At 47.9% G+C, this 19,882-nt stretch overlaps 1 protein-coding gene across 49 annotated transcripts in view; it reads right to left on the bottom strand.

The window, feature by feature from the left end:
- Positions 1-17,761, bottom strand: part of LOC144000334 (uromodulin-like) — a 205,319-nt gene extending 187,558 nt beyond the window's left edge. For 37 of the 49 annotated variants that reach the window (XM_077494093.1, XM_077494094.1, XM_077494116.1 and 34 more), the window contains exons 1-4: positions 17,460-17,757; positions 3,846-3,866; positions 825-845; positions 106-132 (exon numbers count right to left, since the gene is read on the bottom strand). In XM_077494093.1, the coding sequence (XP_077350219.1) occupies positions 106-132; positions 825-845; positions 3,846-3,866; positions 17,460-17,535 (145 nt within the window). In that variant the 5' untranslated portion in view covers positions 17,536-17,757. Of the gene's footprint in view, positions 1-105; positions 133-824; positions 846-3,845; positions 3,867-17,459 lie in introns of all 49 variants that reach the window. The other 12 variants (XM_077494079.1, XM_077494095.1, XM_077494108.1 and 9 more) reach the window with 5 other exon arrangements.
- Positions 17,762-19,882: the final 2,121 nt, after the last annotated feature.

Genomic DNA, 19,882 nt, shown 5'->3' with positions numbered 1-19,882 from the left:
AAGTGCAGCCAATCAATAATAAGGGCATCACATTATAATGTACAAGTATAAAATAATCCACATGACTTCCACCATTGTGATCTGATAGAAGAATAAAACACTTACGAGGAGGGGTGATGGTGGGAAACGGACCTGGAAAATAAAATAAAAATGATAAAATGAGTATATATTATTAGACACTTTGATGATTCATTGTTACTTGTAGGTCCGGTTTGTATGTCTGAAGTTTGGGGCTGGGAATTTGGAATTGAAGCAAATGTGATACTCACTATAGGTCCTCATAGTCCCCCAACTTTACCTATTCCTAACAATCATCATTCATCTGTCCCTTCCCTGGCCATTACATGTAGCCCACCTCTAAAGTTTAACCCTCAACACTTAAAAATTTTCCCCGGAGCTCAGGGCCCTTCCTTCATAAATCTAATTGGCTCATATGTCTGAAGGGCAGTTTTATCAACTAATTGGCAGGAGAAGGGAGGAGTTGGCTCAAGTGTCCAACTCCAGGGTCTTGTAGACATTGGCCTATTATAGCAACCTAGGGTTGGTGGGATTCATGAGGTCTCTGCAAGGTATGTGAGTCTTCATACAGGTATAGAATACAAGTTCCTCTACAATATTCTCTTTCGGAAACTTCTCTAGATGTGTATTGAGGGACAAAAAAAGAACAAAAGTGTATGGAATGTTGGGTGGATTACTCATTACTATATATAATGTACAACAAGAACAACCAATCAATGATATGATCATCACATTATTTTGTACAAACATAAAATAATCCACAGGACTTCCACCATTGTGATCTGATAGAAGAATAAAACACTTACGAGTGGTGATGGAAAACGGACCTAGAAAATAAAATAAAAATTATAAAATGAATGGACATCATTAGACACATTGAAATGGTTCATTGTTACTTGTATGTTTGGTTTGGATGTCTGAAATGTGGGCTTAGGAACTTGGGATTGAAGCAAATGTGATATTCACTGTAGGTCCCATGTTCCCCTAACTCTAGCCCATCCCTGACAATTATCATTCATCTATCCCTTCCCTGGCCACATGGCAGTATTCAGACACCCATACCCCTTTTATGGCCAATTACTTGCATATTAGCCTTCAAAATTGGGACTTTTTACTGTTTCTCTCCCATAGATTTCAATGGGGTTCGATGTTTGGATTAGAACATTTCCTCTGATGGGGAAATCGAACGTGGGGGTGTTCAGCCCATCTCTAGTTATTATGTGTTGGTATGCAGCACATTATGTGAAACTTACCTTAAAATGAAGCCCTCCAGCGGCGCGCTGTCCCGGCTGACAGGGTTTTTCCATCTTCACCAGGTTTTCCTTCCAGGTTTTCGGGCTCTGGTCCTTGGAATGGACTGAATGTGCAAGGGTGTCGCTGTTCACGACATAGGGCTCTGAAGTAATGGCATGGGTACAGTGGGGATCGAAAGTTTGGGCACCCCAGGTAAAAATGTGTATTAATATGCATAACAAAGCCAAGGAAAGATGGAAAAATCTCCAAATGGCATCAAATTACAGATTAGACATTCTTATAATATTTCAAAAAATTTAGATTTTATTTCCATCATTTACACTTTCAAAATTTACAGAAAATAAAAAAAATGGCGTCTGCAAACGTTTGGGCACCCTGCAGAGTTAATATCTTGTACTGCCCCCTTTGGCAAGTATCACAGATTGTAAACGCTTTTTGTAGACCAGCCAAGAGACTTTCAATTCTTGTTTGAGGTATCTTTGCCCATTCTTCCTTACAAAAGTCTTCCAGTTCTTTGAGATTTCTGGGCTGTCTGTCACGCACTGCTCTTTTAAGGTCTATCCATAGATTTTCAATAATGTTGAGGTCAGGAGATTGTGAAGGCCATGGCTAAACCTTCAGTTTACGCCTCTTGATGTAATCCCCCGTGGAATTTTGAGGTGTGTTTAGGATCATTATCCATTTGTAGAAGTCATCCTCTCTTTAACTTCATCTTTTTCAAAGATGACATCAAGTTACCATCCAAAATTTGCTGAAATTTTATTGAATCCATTTTTCCTTCTACTCGAGAAATGTTCCCTGTGCCACTGGCTGCAATACAACCCCAAAGCATGATTGATCCACCCCCGTGTTTAACAGTTGGACAGAGTTTCTTTTCATTAAATTCGGTGCCCTTTCTTCTCCAAACGTACCTTTGCTCATTCCTGCCAAAAATTTATATTTTAACCTCATCGGTCCACAGAACTTGTTTCCAAAATGCCTCAGGCTTGTCTATATGTTCATTTGCAAAGTTCAAACGCAGATTTTTCTGGTGAGGACGTAGAAGAGGTTTTCTTCTGATGACTCTTCCATGAAGACCATATTTGTACAAGTATCTCTTTATAGTGGAATAGTGTACCACAACTCCAGTGTCTGCCAGATCTTTCTGGAGGGATCATGCAGTCAAGCGTGGGTTTTGAATTGCTTTTCTCACAATTATGCGAGCTGTTCTGTCTGATATTTTTCTTGGTCTTCCAGATCTTGCTTTAACTTCCACTGTTCCTGATGACTGCCATTTCTTAATTACATTACGAACAGAGGATATTGACATCTGAAAACGCTTTGCTATCTTCTTATAGCCTTCTCCAGCTTTGTGAGCATCAACTATTTTCAGTTTCAGTTTTCTAGACAACTGCTTAGAAGAACCCATGGTGCTGATTGTTGGGGCAAGGTCAGATGAGTCTGGCCATTTAAAACCTTTGAGATTGACATCACCTGGTCTTCCCAGACGATGATTGAGAACAATCCATGACACTGGCAGGTCTCAGCTTTGCAAAGGGGGCAGTGCATTCTATAAATTCTGCAGGGTGCCCAAACTTTTGCAGATGCCATTGTTTTGTTTATTGTAATTTTGAAAGTGTAAATGATGGAAATAAAATCTAACTTTTTTTGACATATTATAAGAATGTCTAATCTGTAATTTGATGCCATTTGGAGATTTTCCCATCTTTCCTTGGCTTCGTTATGCACATTAATACACATTTTTACCTGGGCTGCCCACACTTTCGATCCCCACTGTATGCCATTCCTTCAGAGCCCAGGCGCTGGTAACATTACCGGGCCTTCACAAGAGATATTTACTGTACCTATAGGCAAGCCTTATTATATTCTTACCTATAGGTAAAAAAAAAAGCCAAGGGAATTTACTCCCGATTTAACACTGAAACTTCATCCCTGACCTTATCCCGAAAGTAACCCTTTACTTTGAACCCCAATGCTTAACTCCGACACTTAACTCTTCACCTAAATTTAAGTAATAACTCTAGTCCCTCATGGTCCCCAACTTTAATCCACCCCTAACATTTATCATTCACCTGTCCCTTCCCTGACCATAACACTTTGCCAACTTCTAATGTTTAACCCTTAACACTGAAACTTCTTCCTGATTCTCAGGGCTGTTCCTTCTTGAATCCTTCTAGGTCATATGTCTGAAGGGCAGTTTTATCAGCTAATTGGCAGGAGCAGGGAAGAGTTGGCTCAAGTGTTCAACTCCAGGGTCTTGTAGACACTGGCCTATTATAGCAACCTAGGGTTGGTGGGTTTCATGAGGTCTCTGCAAGGTATGTGAGTCTTCATAAAGGTATAGAACACACTTTCCTCTACAATATTCTCTTTAGGAAACTTCTCTAGATGTGTTTTGAGGGACAAAAAAAGAACAAAAGTGTACAGAATGTTGGATGGATTACTCATTACTATGTATAATGTACAACAAGAACAACCAATCAATGATATGATCATCACATTATTTTGTACAAGTATAAAATAATCCACAGGACTTCCACCATTGTGATTTGCTATAAGAATAAAACACTTACGAGTGGTGATGGAAAACGGACCTAGAAAATAAAATAAAAATTATAAAATGAATGGACATCATTAGACACATTGAAATGGTTCATTGTTACTTGTATGTTTGGTTTGGATGTCTGAAATGTGGGCTTAGGAACTTGGGATTGAAGCAAATGTGATATTCACTGTAGGTCCCATGTTCCCCTAACTCTAGCCCATCCCTGACAATTATCATTCATCTATCCCTTCCCTGGCCACATGGCAGTATTCCGACACCCATACCCCTTTTATGGCCAATTACTTGCATATAAGCCTTCAAAATGGGGACTTTTTGATTTTTACTGTTTGGCTCCCATAGATTTCAATAGGGTTCGCTGTTTGGATTAGAACATTTCCTCTGATTGGGAGTTCTGCTGCAAATCGAACGGGGGGGTGTTCAGCCCAGCTCTAGTTATTATGTGTTGGTTTGCAGCACATTATGTGAAATTTACCTTAAAATGAAGCCCTCCAGCGGGAGGCTGTGTAGCTCAGCTCAGGCTGTGTAGCTCACGCCCCACACTATATAAGGCCGCCAGCGCGGCGGCCTTGTGTAGTGTGTTGGCGTCTGTAGGAGTTAGTGGGTGTTCTGTGTACCTTCAACACAGTATACACCGATCGTTATCGGCCGATTTTTCATTCTTGCTCTTCTGTAGTGGTTGTTGTCTGCGTGCCCTGACGGCAGTATACACCGCTATATCCACCTATATAGCTAGCTATATTTCTATTTTTTAATAGAGCTTGCAGTTAGTGGTAGGAGATTGTGCGTGCTGTCTGCGTGCCCAGAACCCAGTATGCGCCGCTATATCCACCTATATAGCTAGCTATATTTCTCTTTTTTAATAGAGCTTGCAGTCAGTTGTAGGAGATTGTGTGTGCTGTCTGCGTGCCCCGACCGCAGTATACACCACTATATCCACCTATATAGCTAGCTATCTTGCTCTTTTTAAATAGAGCTTGCAGTCACTTGTAGGAGCTTGTGTGTGCTGTCTGCCTGCCCTGAACCCAGTATACACTGCTATATCCACCTATATAGCTAGCTATCTTGCTCTTTTTAAATAGAGCTTGCAGTCAGTTGTAGGAGCTTGTGTGTGCTGGCTGCGTGCTCTGACCTGTGAGAGCTTCCAGAGTGGTGGAGGAGGAGAGGGAGCTGATGGCTTCAGTCAGCCCAGGCCAGGTGGCTGTTTCTCAGCCTGAGGAAAGGCATGGTGTCCTAAAACTCCAGGAGTTTGTTAAGGAGGAGAGGCTGTACTCAGAAAACCAGCTTGACTTGGTTGACTGGTCTCTGAGACAGCCAGGTGAAGACATGGAGAAATCTGCGGAGAGGAAAAGGAAAGCCAAGAGCTTAATAGTAAAGGCTTCTCGCTGTTACTGCGAAAAAATGAAAGTTTTGGCCGGGCTGAGGAATAGACGCGACAGATCAGGTATCAGGAAGAGATCAGAATTTAAACCTGCCATAGATGGACTGAAAAAGCAGTGTAATATGCTTGGTGAGCTTTTATCAAATCTAATTGAAAGTGCCTCAAGCGAAAAGGACTTTCTGTTGAGTATAGAAAAAGTTATGAAAGTGGCGTGCGATGAGGGCTCTCAAGCAGTAAGACGCCGCAAGCAGCGTTTAACCCCAACTACAGCGCCAGAAGGAGAGATGGAGGGTCCCTCTATGGAGGACACCCATGGAGAAGCAGAAGTGGAGGAAAAAAGGCCGGTAACCCCAATATTGGTGGAGGCTCCAGCTGTAGCTGCAATCCCGGCCAGGAAAGAGACATCCCCGGTAAATGGGAGTGTGGAGGAGAGCGGTGATGGGAGAAGAAACCCCAAGGCAAAGAATGCTGTTCCCGATGGTACTGTGGAGGGGCCAGGTAAGCCTAAGGGGAGCCAGCCTGTGTGTGTGGCTGTGACCCCAGGTGGCGGTTTGGGTCCCGGTGATGCAGGAGGAAGACAATATCAGAAGGATAGCAAGGAGAAGAAAGACTTTAAGGAAAAATGTGAGAAGATTCCTGTGGTACAGCTAGCAAGACTGGTAGAAGATAAAGAAAAACCGGACTTACCAAAACAGTCCCCAATGATCCCGGCCGGTGATTGCAGGCAAGGCACGCCGTCAGCTGAGTTGTCGGCTGCCGCTGCTGCAAGCCGGACCCAGGGTAAGGGGAAGGGGGTTAAAATATGTGGAGGGAGTGAGAAGAGCAAAGACAGCTTGGCCGGCACTGTGGTTGGTGGTGCAGTGAAGGCTAGCAGCAAAGCTCCGGGTGACTTGGTAATGGCGGCCGCCGACAATAGAACGCCGTCTTCCCGCGGGAGGGAGGGCAGTACTGTTGGGCGGGGAGCCAATAGGAGTGCAATGAGAGCGGGTGACGCACTTCCGTTAGGCGGATCTGTTCCTGGCGGGGATGGTTCGAGGCCGGGAGTGAAGATCGCAGAAGTGGAGGTTGACCGCGGGAGGCCCCTTCGGTCAGTGAAACCTGGGACTTCCGGTATTCCATCTTGTCAGGAGAATGCCGGCGGGACTGATATGGAAATATCTAATGGTCTGGAACCAGGTCAGGTTTCTGCTTGGGGAGATTGTCCCATGGGGGAGCTAGGAGATGACAGCCCTGCTATGGATTATATTCGAGGTTTAGAAGGGTCCCAACGGGAGCAGGGACAGGTGCCAGTGGATTCCTGTGGGGCCTATACAGAGGTGGTCTGGCAGGAGAATTGGAACGCCCTCTTCTATAGTTCAGAGGAGGAGGCCCCTCCAATGGAACAGTCTAGTGGGGGGGGGGAGTAGGTGTCCCCAAGCTGAGAGGGTTTCTGTGTTGCCCCTGGATGCTCTACCTGTCCCAGCAATAGAGGCTCCTCTTCCTGAACCTGTTTTGAGGGGTACACCGGAAGTGAGGCTGCTAACAGCCTTAGGGGAAAGACGTTCCTACGCAAATGTGGCAGGGTCAAATGTTGCGCTGGACCACCTGTACCATCAGTTCGGGGCTGGTAATTTTCGGGTGCCCCTGGCTGATCAGTCCTCCGGGGCAAATTCATGGTCTAGGGGGACGGGTGGTCCTGAACGCAAACGTAGGAAGGTTGTACAGTTAAGGTGGGAGGGGAGTGGCCAATGCCCTACAAGGGGTCAGGTTGTGGACATGATCCTATCAAGGTTGGGGAAATTTTTGCAGTAATCCACCCATCGGGTTCCCCTGATTTTGACATAAGCTTCATGAATGTGGTAATCATGGAGCTTCTTATTACTTCATTTGGTCTAATCAGGTGGACGGATCCGTGGAAAGGGTTCCGTATAATTCCTTTGAGTAGACAAGAGGACATCAAGAACATAACAATCTTAGTTAGAAATGAGAGTCTGCCCCCAGAGGACATTGCAACTTGGTTAGGAAGACATGGCCAATTGCAGTGTCCTCTAAATAAATGCCTGGATGAACGAGGGGTGTGGTCTGGGGCATGGAACACTAGGATTAAGTTAAAAAGGGCCGGCAACACGGTTGCACATGTCCCAGGTAGTGCTTTCCTGGAAAGGGATAGGATCCTGGTGTTCTATCAAGGCCAACCCCGTCGTTGTTTTAGATGTGGGTGCCCAACCCACTTGAGGTCAGACTGCACGGTGGTGCGGTGCATCAAGTGCAACAAATTTGGGCACTCAGGGGAGTCTTGTGGCCCGATCTACTGCAACCTCTGTGGTCAAATGGGGAATCCATTTAGTAGATGCCCCAGGGCGTACAGGGGAGAAGCAGCAGCGGGCAGTAGATCGGGTGGTAATGCTGCTCCACCTCCAGCTGGGCGGAGATCTGGAGGGGAGGGGCAGAGTAACGTGTCTGGGCAGGGGGGGCAGGAGGAACCCCGGACTCAGAAGGAACCTAAGGAGCCCCAGAAAGAGAAGGGGGTTCGGTCTACGAATGTAGCCCGGGCTCCTGATAGTATAGTTCAAGCTTCTATAAGTAAGGTTGGGTCCGTGATGTCTTCTGAGTCTCTCCCTTCCGGGGGAGTGGTGCAGGGATCTTGTCCCCCAGTTCCTGGTACCTCTCCCCTTCCTCGGAGGCAGCGATCTGGTGGTCGCTTAGCTGCCACCTCCTCGTCTGATTCCTCAGCGGGTGAGAGCCAGACCGGGGAGGAGGAGATGGAGGTGTCAGTAAAGGGCACTCAGAAGTGTCCTAAAGAGTTATCAGATGAGAAAGGTGAGGTAACCTGGGTAACGGTCAAGAAGAAGCATAGTAAAAAGAAGAAGAAAAGGGCCCCACTACCTGTGGTGGAGTCTAGGTCCTCACCAAGGCCTAGTAACAGGGGTGAAGCTCATCTTCTGGATTTTTCCTCAGGTGATGAGTGTGTTGAAGATATGTAAATATAATTGTACAGTTCCACGGATGTTGTGATTCCAAGTGATATGATTATGTTATGAGTGGAATGTAACTGATGTTGTGTTTGTAAAGTTTTGATTTCTTGTATGTTTTGGTAGCAGAAAATCATTAAAAAAATATCCACCTATATAGCTAGCTATCTTGCGCTTTTTAAATAGAGCTTGCAGTCGGTTGTAGGAGATTGTGCGTGCTGTCTGCGTGCCCTGAACCCAGTATACACCGCTATATCCACCTATAAAGCTAGCTATCTTGCTCTTTTTAAATAGAGCTTGCAGTCAGTTGTAGGAGATTGTGCGTGCTGTCTGCGTGCCCTGACCACAGTATACACCGTTATATCCACCTACATAGCTCTTCTCTAATTGAGCCATCTGCCATCTGCAGGAGTTAGTGGATGTTGTGTGTGCCTCCAGCACAATATACACTACCCAATTGCTGGTTTTCCCATCTCCCTTCAGGCCATTACCATCTCTGGTAGGCCAGCAAGGAGAGGCAGACAGGCGCGAGCCGATAAAAGAGGGCAAGCAGGCTCTGTGTCTAGAGACAACAGGGCTGGTCGTGGACGCGGTGCATCGTCATCATCAGCACGTGGCCATGGGACATGCTTGTCCTTCTTTTCGGCAGCTGGACATGTTGAGCCGCAACATTCCAACGACTTGGTAGAGTGGATGACCAAGCCCTCTTCATCCTCCTCATCCTCTCTCACCCAGGCTCAGGGTACTAGCAAAGCAGCTGCCAATGCATCGTCTTCCCTCCTCTCAATGTCATCATCAGTGACTCCTTCCCTAGACCCACCACGTCCTCCTGAGGAGTCTCCTGAACTCTTTGAGCACAGTGTTGGGTACATGCTCCAGGAGGATGCCCAGTGTTTTGTAGGCTCTGATGATGATACTCAGCTAGAGGAAGGCAGTAGTGTGAATGCAGAGAGAGGGGATGCTCAAGAAGGACAGCAATCTGGCAGTCATGTTCCACAAGCTGCAGCATACTGCCAGGTTTGCTCCAGCGATGAAGAGGGAGGGGATGATGAGGGCACTGACTCCACGTGGGTGCCTGGTAGGAGAGAGGAGGAGGAGGCACATGTCCAACGAGGCAAGATGCCCTCCGGGGGCCATCTTAGGGGCAGCACACCAATTCAATCACACCGCAGTGCTCCGCCTGCGCAGGGCGCTGCCTCTGCGCGTTATTCTAAAAGTTCTTTGGTGTGGGCCTTTTTTGAGACGAGTGCATCAGATCGCACCACTGCTATTTGCAACATATGTCTCAAGCGTATCTCGCGTGGCCAAAACATCAGCCGCTTGGGCAACACATGCTTGACCAGACATATGTTGACCTGCCATGCAGCTCGTTGGCAAGTGTAACTCAAAGACCCACACCAAAGAACAAAGCAGACCTCTCCTTGCTCCTCATCAGCTGGGATCTTCAACCCCACTAGACCTTCAGTCCTCTCTGAAACCTGCTCTGAGAGGAATGAAGGTGTACAATTAGGTGTGTCACAGCCAAGTGCTTCCGGGCACTCTGCTAGGAGTACACCCACATCCGATTATAGCAGGCAAATGTCCCTGCCCCAGCTGCTGGACCAGCGAAAGAAGTTCACTCCCAGCCATCCACATGCCCAGCGGTTGAATGCTAGCTTGGCTAAATTGCTAGCACTTCAACTACTGCCTTTTCAGTTGGTAGACTCAGCCCCCTTCCGTGAGTTTGTACAATGTGCGGTTCCTCAGTGGCAGGTCCCCAAACGCCACTTTTTCTCACGGAAGGCGATTCCGGTTCTCTACCGGTATGTGGAAGGCAATGTCCTTGCCTCGCTGGACAGGGCGGTCAGCGGTAAGGTGCATATTACCGCTGGCTCATGGTCCAGCAGGCATGGACAGGGACGTTACCTGTCTTTCACGGCCCATTGGGTCACTCTTCTTGCAGCTTTGAAGGATGCAGGACAAGGTGCAGTAGTGTTAGAGGTTGTTCCGCCACCACGTCTCCAAAATGCTACTATTGGTTGTGACACACCTCTCTCCTCCACCCCCTCCTCTTTAGCTGCTGTCAATCAAAGCCAGTGAACCAAATGAGGATAGAGGGAGGGGACAAAGTCAAGCCACAGCTCCGTATATCTGAGCCTGGTGAATGCACCTGGTTGGATGCACTCGGCAAGAGGGAGGGGTCAAGAGCATTGTCAAAGGACCCGGGAAAAGGAGAATCTGGGCTGCTTTGTGCAAAACCATAACACAGAGCAGGTAAGCATAACATGTTTATTATTAAAAAAAAAAAAACATTGTCTATTGTATACCTTTAAAGTTTAAGATTTAAGGCTCTAAAGCAGCGTACACACGACCGGACTTTTTGGCAGCAAAGGTCCGACGGAACGAATCCGTCGGACAATTCGATCGTGTGTGGGCTCTATCGGACCTTTGCTGTCCAAAAATCTGATGGACTTTAGAAATAGAACATGTTTCAAATTTTTCCGCCGGAACTCCGCCGGACCCAGTTCCTATTGAGAATCCGTTTGTGTGTATGCTAGTCCGACGGACCAAAACCAAAGCTAGGGCAGCTATTGGCTACTGGCTATGAACTTCCTTATTCTAGTCCAGTCGTACGTCATCACATTCAAATCCGCCGGACTTTGGTGAGATTGTGTGTGGCCAAGTCCATTCATTTGGAATGTCCGTCGGAACTCCGCCGAAAGTCCATCGGGAAGACCGTTGGACCTAGTCCGTCAAAAAGTCCAGTCGTGTGTACGCGGCATTACAGTGAATGTTTGGCCTGAACTTAGATTCAAACCAAGAACTCATCTCAGAAATCATGGGTGCGATCCCCCCTCAAGTACCACCGATGCCACCTCACCTCAAGTACCACCGCTGCCACCCCCCATCAAGTGCCACCGCTGTCACCCTCCATCAAGTACCACTACTGCCAAACCCCACAAGTACCACCGCTGCCACCCCCCATCAAGTGCCACCGCTGCCACCCTCCATCAAGAACCACCACTGCCACTCCCCACAAGTACCACCGTTGCCACCCCCATCAAGTACCACCGCTGCCACCCCTCCTCAGGTACCACCGCTGCCACCCCCCTCATCAAGTACCACCGCTGCCACTCCCCAAGTACCACCACTGCCGCCCCCTATCAACTACCACTGCTGCTATGCCCCCTTAATTACCACTGCTGCCACCAACCTCAACATCACTACTGCCACCACCCTCAAGTACAACCCCCTCAATATCACCACTGCCACCCCTCCTTAACACCACTGCTGCCACCCCTCTAAAAAAAAAAAGTATCACAATCATGCTATTTCAGGGGGGGGGGGGGGGGGGCTTCATGATTTCTTGCACTGGGGCCCTTATGTTTCTAGTTACGCCTCTTCACCGCATCAGTGCCTATCAGTGACAGAGAAAAAAATAGTTATTACAATGTATTTATTTCCCAGCAGTGATTAATTCGGGACTGTACTGAAGGAATTATATTCTTAGGCCGCGTACACACGGGCGGACTGTCTTGGCCAACTTAGTTCGTCAGACAGTCTGACAGACAATTCGTCCTAATTTTGAATGAACGGGCTACTTGCCCACACACGGCACTTTTTGAGCGGACTAATACGGCGTACTAAGTCCGCCGTACTATCCACCCTACTTTTGAAATGAACGGACTCGCCCACACACGAGGAGGAAAGTCCGCTCATTTCGAGCGCGTCTCCAGGTAGGCGGGGCCCGCAAAGGAGACGTCGCTGACCCCGCCGCCTGGTATGGACTTAAAGGGGACCCCCAACGCTGAAAAAAATCGGCGTGGGGGGTCCCCCCCAAGTCCACAACAGACACTTGTCCGAGCACGCTACCCGGCCGGCCAGGAAAGGGGGGCGAGCGAGCGCCCCCCCCCCCCCTCCTGAGCCGTACCAGGCCACATGCCCTCAACATGGGGGGTGCCTTGGGGAAGGGGGGGCCGCGCGGCCCCCCCACCACAAAGTACCTTGTCCCCATGTTGATGAGGACAAGGACCTCTTCCCGACAACCCTGGCCGTTGGTTGTCGGGGTCTGCGGGCCGGGGGCTTATCGGAATCTGGGAGCCCCCTTTAATAAGGGGGCCCCCGGATACCGGCCCCCCACCCTATGTGAATGAGTATGGGGTACAATGTACCCCTACCCATTCACCTGTAAAATAAAAGTACAAAAAAAACACAACACACGAGATAAAATAATTTATTGCACAGCTCCGGGGTCTTCCGTCTTCGGGGGTCTTCTCGCCGGACTCCTCCGCTATCTTCTTGTAGCTCTTTAACTAGCGGAGGAGCCCGGCTTTCTTCCTCGCCGCCGGCCTCTTCTCCCGACTTCAGGGGTCTTGTCCCCCTCTTCGGTTCTTCTGCCGGGCCACCGCGCCTTCTTATAGCTCTTTTACAGGCAGTGGCCCGGTCTTCTGTCGCCGCCATCGCCGCCTTCTGTTCTTCTTCTTCTTCTCCAGGAGATGTTGCCTCGACGATCTCTCCGTCCGCAATGCCAGGGACGCGCTGCGCGGCCACTTATATAGGGACAAGGAGCGGTGTCACATGGCTTTATGTCACATGGGTTGGTGTCACATGGTGACCCCGCCCCCTTACGATGTCATAGTCCCCATGTGACATCAACCCATGTGACCAACCCATGTGACATAAAGCCATGTGACACCACCCCTTGTCCCTATATAAGTGGCCGCGCAGCGCATCCCTGGCATTCCGGCAGGAGAGATCGTCGAGGCAACATCTCCTGGAGAAGAAGAAGAAGAAGAAGAATGGAAGGCGGCGACGGCGGCGACAGAAGACCGGGCCACCGCCTGTAAAAGAGCTATAAGAAGGTGCGGTGGCCCGGCAGAAGAACCGAAGAGGGGGACAAGACCCCTGAAGTCGGGAGAAGAGGCCGGCGGCGAGGAAGAAAGCCGGGCTCCTCCGCTAGTTAAAGAGCTACAAGAAGATAGCGGAGGAGTCCGGCGAGAAGACCCCCGAAGACGGAAGACCCCCGGAGCTGTGCAATAAAGTATTTTATCTCGTGTGTTGTGGTTTTTTTTGTACTTTTATTTTACAGGTGAATGGGTAGGGGTACATTGTGCCCCATACTCATTCACATAGGGTGGGGGGCCGGTATCCGGGGGCCCCCTTCTTAAAGGGGGCTCCCAGATTCCGATAAGCCCCCCGCCCGCAGACCCCGACAACCAACGGCCAGGGTTGTCGGGAAGAGGCCCTTGTCCTCATCAACATGGGGACAAGGTGCTTTGGGGTGGGGGGGCCGCAAGGCCCCCCCTTCCCCAAGGCACCCCCCATGTTGAGGGCACGCGGCTTGGTACGGCTCAGGAGGGGGGGCGCTCGCTGGCCCCCCTTTCCTGGCCGGTCGGGTAGCGTGCTCGGACAAGGGTCTGTTGTGGACTTGGGGGGGACCCCCACACCGATTTTTTTCGGAGTTGGGGTTCCCCTTTAAGTTCATACCAGCCAGCGGGGCCAGCGACGTCTCCTTCGCGGGCCCCGCCTACCTGGAGACCCGTTTGAAATGAGCGGACTTTTCTCCGGGCGGGAAAAGTCCGCTCATTTCAAAAGTACGGCGGACTGGCATACACACGGCCGGACTGTCTGCTGAAAACAAAGTTGGACGGACAAAATTACGGAAATTCCGAAAGACTTGGTTCGGCAGACTGTCCGCTGAAAAAGTCCGCTGAAGCCTACACACGAGCGGACTGTCCGCTGAAATGTGTTTCAACGGACTAAGTTGGGCGGACAATCCTCTCGTGTGTACGCGGCCTAAGCCCTTGTACACACGGGTCAAACATTCCGACAACCAAATCCGTCAGATTTTGTCCGTCGGATTTTGTCCGTCGGATGTTGTCCGTCGGATGTTGCATACACACGGTCGGACTAAGTTGTCGGAAAATCCGATTTTGTTATTTTGTTAGGATGGGAATACGTTCAGGCTAGTAGCCAATAGCTTTGATGTAGGAATTTGATCTGAGCATGCATGGCACTTTGTCCGATCGGAATTCTCTACACATGATCGGAGTATGTCCTATCGGAGCATTTTTTCCGAAAATTTTACCAACAAGTTGGAAAACTTGGTCCATCGGATACTCCGACGGAAACAGTCCGATGGAGACCACACACAGTCGGAATATCCGACAAAACGGTCCGATAGGACACATTCTGTCGGGATCTCAGAGGGCTAATTTATTTTACAACTTTTTTGAATTGTTTGCTTGTTTCCACTTTTGCATTTATGGATTGTCACTAATGTTGGGTATATTAATTCATGAATTGTCACTGATAATAGATCTTATTACAAGTTGAGCACTGAGAGTGATTGATTAACATCATAGCACTCATTACATTTTTATATTTTATTTTTTTGGTAAATAATTATTAATTGAATAGCACTGGTGGTATTAATTTTATATATATATTGTGTAGTAGCACATTGTAGAAAAAAATATCCACATAATTATTTAAATATTTTTTTGGTGAAGTTGGCGCAGTCCATATTTTTACATATCATTTTTTTAACCCAAATTAAGGGGTTTGTTTTGACTGCAGCACACCCACACGTATTATATATATTTGTGCGCCGGTATCTTTCTTCTTTAGTGATTAAATACCACCAAAAGAAAGCTCTATTTGTGTGAAGAAAATTATAAAAATTGAAGATGGGTACAGTGTAGCACGACCGCGTAATTGTCATTCAAAGTATGACAGCGCTGAAAGCTGAAAAAATGGCCTTGGCAGGAAGGGGGTGTAAGTGACCGGTAGGTAAATGGTTAAACATGCACCACAGGACACAGATTTAGTCCATTGTAATAAACGACCCATGTTCTTTTTTATGTCAAATTTTAAGCTTAAACTAGAGGGTTCTTTAGTGTAAGAGCGGCAAGGATGTGGAATTCCCTTCCACAGGCGGTGGTCTCAGCGGGGGGGGGACATCGATAGTTTCAAGAAACTATTAGATAAGCATCTGAACGACCACAACATACAGAGATATACAATGTAATACCGACATATAATCACACACATAGGTTGGACTTGATAGACTTGTGTCTTTTTTCAACCTCCCCTATTATGTAACTGTAGCACTAACCCCGGAAGGAGCTGCTGGTTTGATTGGGCTCACCGTTACCTTCTTCTCCTCGATTTGTGTCTAGGGGGTTTCCCGTGGTAAATGGCCCAGAAACTTTAGAGACTGACGACTTCAATTATGACTCTCCTCGCTGCCGGCGCTGTGATTGGCCAAGCATGCGGGGTCACAGTACATGCTTGGCCAATCATGAGCCAGCAATGCACTGCGATGGCGTAGTGCATTGTGGGGCATTCGTGCCACACGGATTTGGTGCGAACGGCCCACAGAGTTCAGAATTCGCTGAACAGACGAACGGCCGATGTTCGAGACGAACACCGAGCACATCCCTACTGGGGATATATATTGACTGTTCATCATGCATTTTTTAATATGTATTTGATCATATATATTTTTTGGTCTTTATCAATTGTGTATTAATAAAATTATTTCTTTACCTACTATATCATTTGAATTTATAGCAATCCAACCAGTGCCGCAATAGTCCATCCTTCCTTGTTTTTGTTAGAGGATCTTTTGGGGGACCGACCTCCCCAGCTCTCCATTTCTCTCATTTGAATGAGGGTCCACCCCCTTCCCATTCTACTTAAAGTGGTTGTAAACCCTTACAAACCACTTTGACCTACAGGTAAGCCTAGATTAAGGCTTACCTGTCGGTCCAAGAAATATCTCCCAAACCTATATGGTTTAGGAGATATTTGCTCGAAGACAGGCACCGCTGTCTACAGCGCATGCGCCGTAGACAGCGGCGCGCAGGCGCACTGAGCGCGGCATTTCCAACAATGGAGCTGGCGCGCGTGTCGGCTCCTGTGCGCATGCGCAGGAGTGACGTCATCGCGGCTCCGCCCAATTGACAGCGGCGGAGCTGCGAGACCCCACCGAGAAGATGGATGCGGCAGACTACAGGGGACAGCGGCGACTTCGCTGGCTCCTGTGGCAGGTAAGTGACACATAATGGGCTACTATGCAATGCGATGCGATGCGATGCATAGTAGTCCATTATGCTTTGCCTTTGCAGGGAATGAAAGAGGAAGTAACACCCATCAGGGTTTACTTCCTCTTTAACTCATGCTTCCAGAGGCCATGCACTCCCTGTCCATTGCCAGAGCCTACGCCACCCACTGCAGTTCTGCAATCTGACAGTAGAATAACGAGAGGCATGACTTCATTTCAAGGTCGATGAGCTTTTACCTTGACCTGGTCAGAGATAGATAAGAAACGAACATGAGAATTTCCTTTATTCTGAAATTTTGACAAAAACTGGGGAAATTCATCATTTCGGTGCATTAAATTCGAGTCAATAGAAAAGGTAAAAAAAGTTTTTTTTTTTGGTGTTTTTTTAAGGGGGGTTATTAGTCTTCAATAGTTCATAAGGCTTCATAGTTTCATAGCTTGTAAGGATGAATAAAGACACCAGTCCATCCAGTTCAACCTGAGTGAGTGTCTACAATTATCCCCATCCCTGTAGATTGCACACTCACATTGGTCCCTACCCTCAAGGAGCCCACAATCCAAGGTCCCCAGACGTTAGGGAACCTTCTTTGACTTCACCTAGACCTGCCCTTAACCAGTAATGCCCCGTACACACGAGCGGATTTTCCGTCCGGAAAAATCTTGAATGGTTTTTCCAACGGAATTCCGCTCAAGCTTGGCTTGCATACATGTGGTCACACAAAAGTTCTCTGAACTTTCGCTTGCCAAGAACGCGGTGACGTACAACACGACGATGAGCCGAGAAAATGAAGTTCAATGCTTCCGAGCTTGCCTGGAATGATTTCCGAGCATGTGTAGGAATTTTGCACGTCGGAATTGGTACAGACAAACGATTTTCCAATAGGAACGAAAAATAGAGAACCTCCTCTCAATCTTTTGCTGGCGGAAATTCCGTCTGATGGAGCCATACACACGGTCGCAATTTCTGGCCAAAAGCTCTCATCCGACTTTTTGCTGGCGGAATTTCCGCTCGTGTCTACGGGGCATAAGAAATACCAATTTGGTGGAATCTTGACAAAAAGGCAATCATTTTCCTCAATATCACTGCACTTGTACCCAGCCAAACGTTGGGCTCCCATGTAGAGCCTGAGCCGAGGATCCAAGGGACAGATATAAAGGTGAGCCGGTTGGAGACATTGCAAAATGCGGCACTGCACCAGAAACATTTTAGGTTCACTCGCTTTGAATATTAAATAAGTTACATACCTGGTGTTTGGCCGGCTGTGAAGGTCACCACCGATGTGCTGCACAAAAGCAGCAAGATTACGAGGGGCTTAGACATGGTGCTTGTTTTTCCAGTAGAATCAGACCCAGCAGTGATGGCTTCCTGGAAAGTCTTCCTTTACCGGAGATACCAGAGACACAATGGCTTCAGCTCCACCACCTTATCGTATGAAAAGTCATTTTAGAAGGAAGTAAAAATTCAGAAGGTCATTTTGATGCCGATCACCGAGGTTTACAGACACACGTCCTTTACTTTTCCATTCTATGAACTCAACAAAGACTGAACACGCCTAAATGTGTTTATTACCTCTAGTTATCTATTGAAATGTTTTGAGTTTATAGAAGTTGAGTTATTTTGTAGGTGTCATTCCACTCTGTCTACATTAAATGTCCACAATGAGAAGAAAGGCCGTGACTTCTATAAAGACTTTACTGCAATAAATGCTATTTTATTTGACTTTTTTCTTTCTTTTTTTTTTCTTTTTTTTTTGTAAGAGATAACGGGAAGGGTTGTTCAGCATTTCCTTATTGCTCAATAAAATTCAGTAGCACATACCGGGTGTTCCTAGGGGCGGACTGACCATTCGGGCACTCGGGCACTGCCCAAGGCCCCTGTGCTACAGGGGGCCCCATCAGGGTTTCCAGCCTCAGTGAAACCAGGGGCAGTATGTAAAAATCTGTGTTTTTTTTTGTCTCTGAAATGTCCCTTACCGACATCATTTTGGTCTAAAAATCCTGAGATTATAGCTGCCCCACCTCTCCAGTACCTTCTCAGCCAATAGAAACATGTTTGTGTGTACTGTGTGATTGTATACTGTGTGGCCTCATAATATTCTATTGCCCGGGGGCCCCATGGTCTTCTATTGCCCGGGGGCCCTATAGTCTCCTATTGCCCGGGGGCCCTATAATCTCCTATTGCCCAGGGGCCCTATAATCTTCTATTGCCCGGGAGCCCCATAATCTCCTATTGCCCGGGGGCCCCATAATCTTCTATTGCCCGGGGGCCCTATAATCTCCTATTGCCCGGGAGCCCCATAATCTTCTATTGCCTGGGGGCCCCATAATCTTCTATTGCCCAGGGGCCCTATAATCTCCTATTGCCCGGGAGCCCCATAATCTTCTATTGCCCGGGGGCCCCATAATCTTCTATTACCTGGGGGCCCCATAATCTTCTATTTCCCAGGAGCCCTATAATCTTCTATTGCCTGGGGGTCCCATAATCTTCTATTGCCCAGGGCCCTATAATCTCCTATTGCCCGGGAGCCCCATAATCTTCTATTGCCCGGGGGCCCCATAATCTTCTATTGCCCGGTGGCCCTATAATCTTCTATTGCCCGGGAGCCCCATAATCTTCTATTGCCCGGGGGCCCCATAATCTCCTATTGCCTGGCGGCCCCATAATCTCCTATTGCCTGGGGGCCCCATAATCTCCTATTGCCTGGCGGCCCCATAATCTCCTATTGCCTGGGGGCCCCATAATCTCCTATTGTCTGGGGGCCCCATAATCTCCTATTGCCCGGGGGCCCCATAATCTTTTATTGCCCGGTGGCCCCATCATCTCCTATTGCCCGGGGGCCCCATTATCTCCTATTGCCCGGGGCCCCCATGAGTTGTCAGTCTGCCCCTGGGTGTTCCTCCTGTTTGAATTGGTGCACATCCTGCCCTTACACATGGAGATCCTAGGGGACTTTTCCACAAAATACCCTCAGCCCCCCCCATTTGCCCCCTCCACTCTCGGAGTTCCCCCTTGCAAGATGTTTTTCTTTATTTTAATTTTCAAGATGTCTTCAGGCCAGTCACATGACACGTTGGGTCCTCTTTGGATCTAGTGGGCGCTCCTCGATGATCTGAACTCACAGGATCTCCCAGGGAATGATGTTGGGAGTCGCTCATCTAAGGAGACTGAGGACATCTTCCGGTGCAATGGGATTACAATGGGGACAACCCCCAAACATAGGCGTGTGCACGGGATGTGTCAGGTGTGCCTGTGCACACCCTAATCACCCTGTGCTGGGCAGAATTCCCCTGCTGCTTGGCTGCAGAGAAAGGGAATGGAGAAAGTCTGTCCTTAGTCCCTTTCTCTGTCTCAAAAGTGAGATATCGGGGGCCTGTTTAGACCCCTAATATTTCACCAAAGCCCCCCAATGGGGATCCTAAAAAAAAAAAGTAAAAAAAAAAAGTAATACATTTTTTTTTAATTTTTTTTGTAAAAAAATAATAAAATTGTAAAAAAGTAATAATACAAAAAAATATAAAAAGTAAACTACTGACACCAATCTCTGCCCTTCTGACACCGTCCACTGCTCTACCGACACAGTCCATGGCCCTATATATACAGAATATGAACACATATGAGCTTTGGGGTGCACACCCTAATGCAATAGGCTGCGCACACCTATGGCCCC

This window comes from Lithobates pipiens, unplaced genomic scaffold (assembly GCF_037356315.1).
Source record: "Lithobates pipiens isolate NorthernLeopardFrog02 unplaced genomic scaffold, aLitPip1_a1.2 Scaffold_22, whole genome shotgun sequence".
NCBI lineage: Eukaryota > Metazoa > Chordata > Amphibia > Anura > Ranidae > Lithobates > Lithobates pipiens.
The sequence above is the reverse complement of the archived record's forward strand: the minus strand, read 5'-3'. Positions and strand labels throughout refer to the sequence as shown.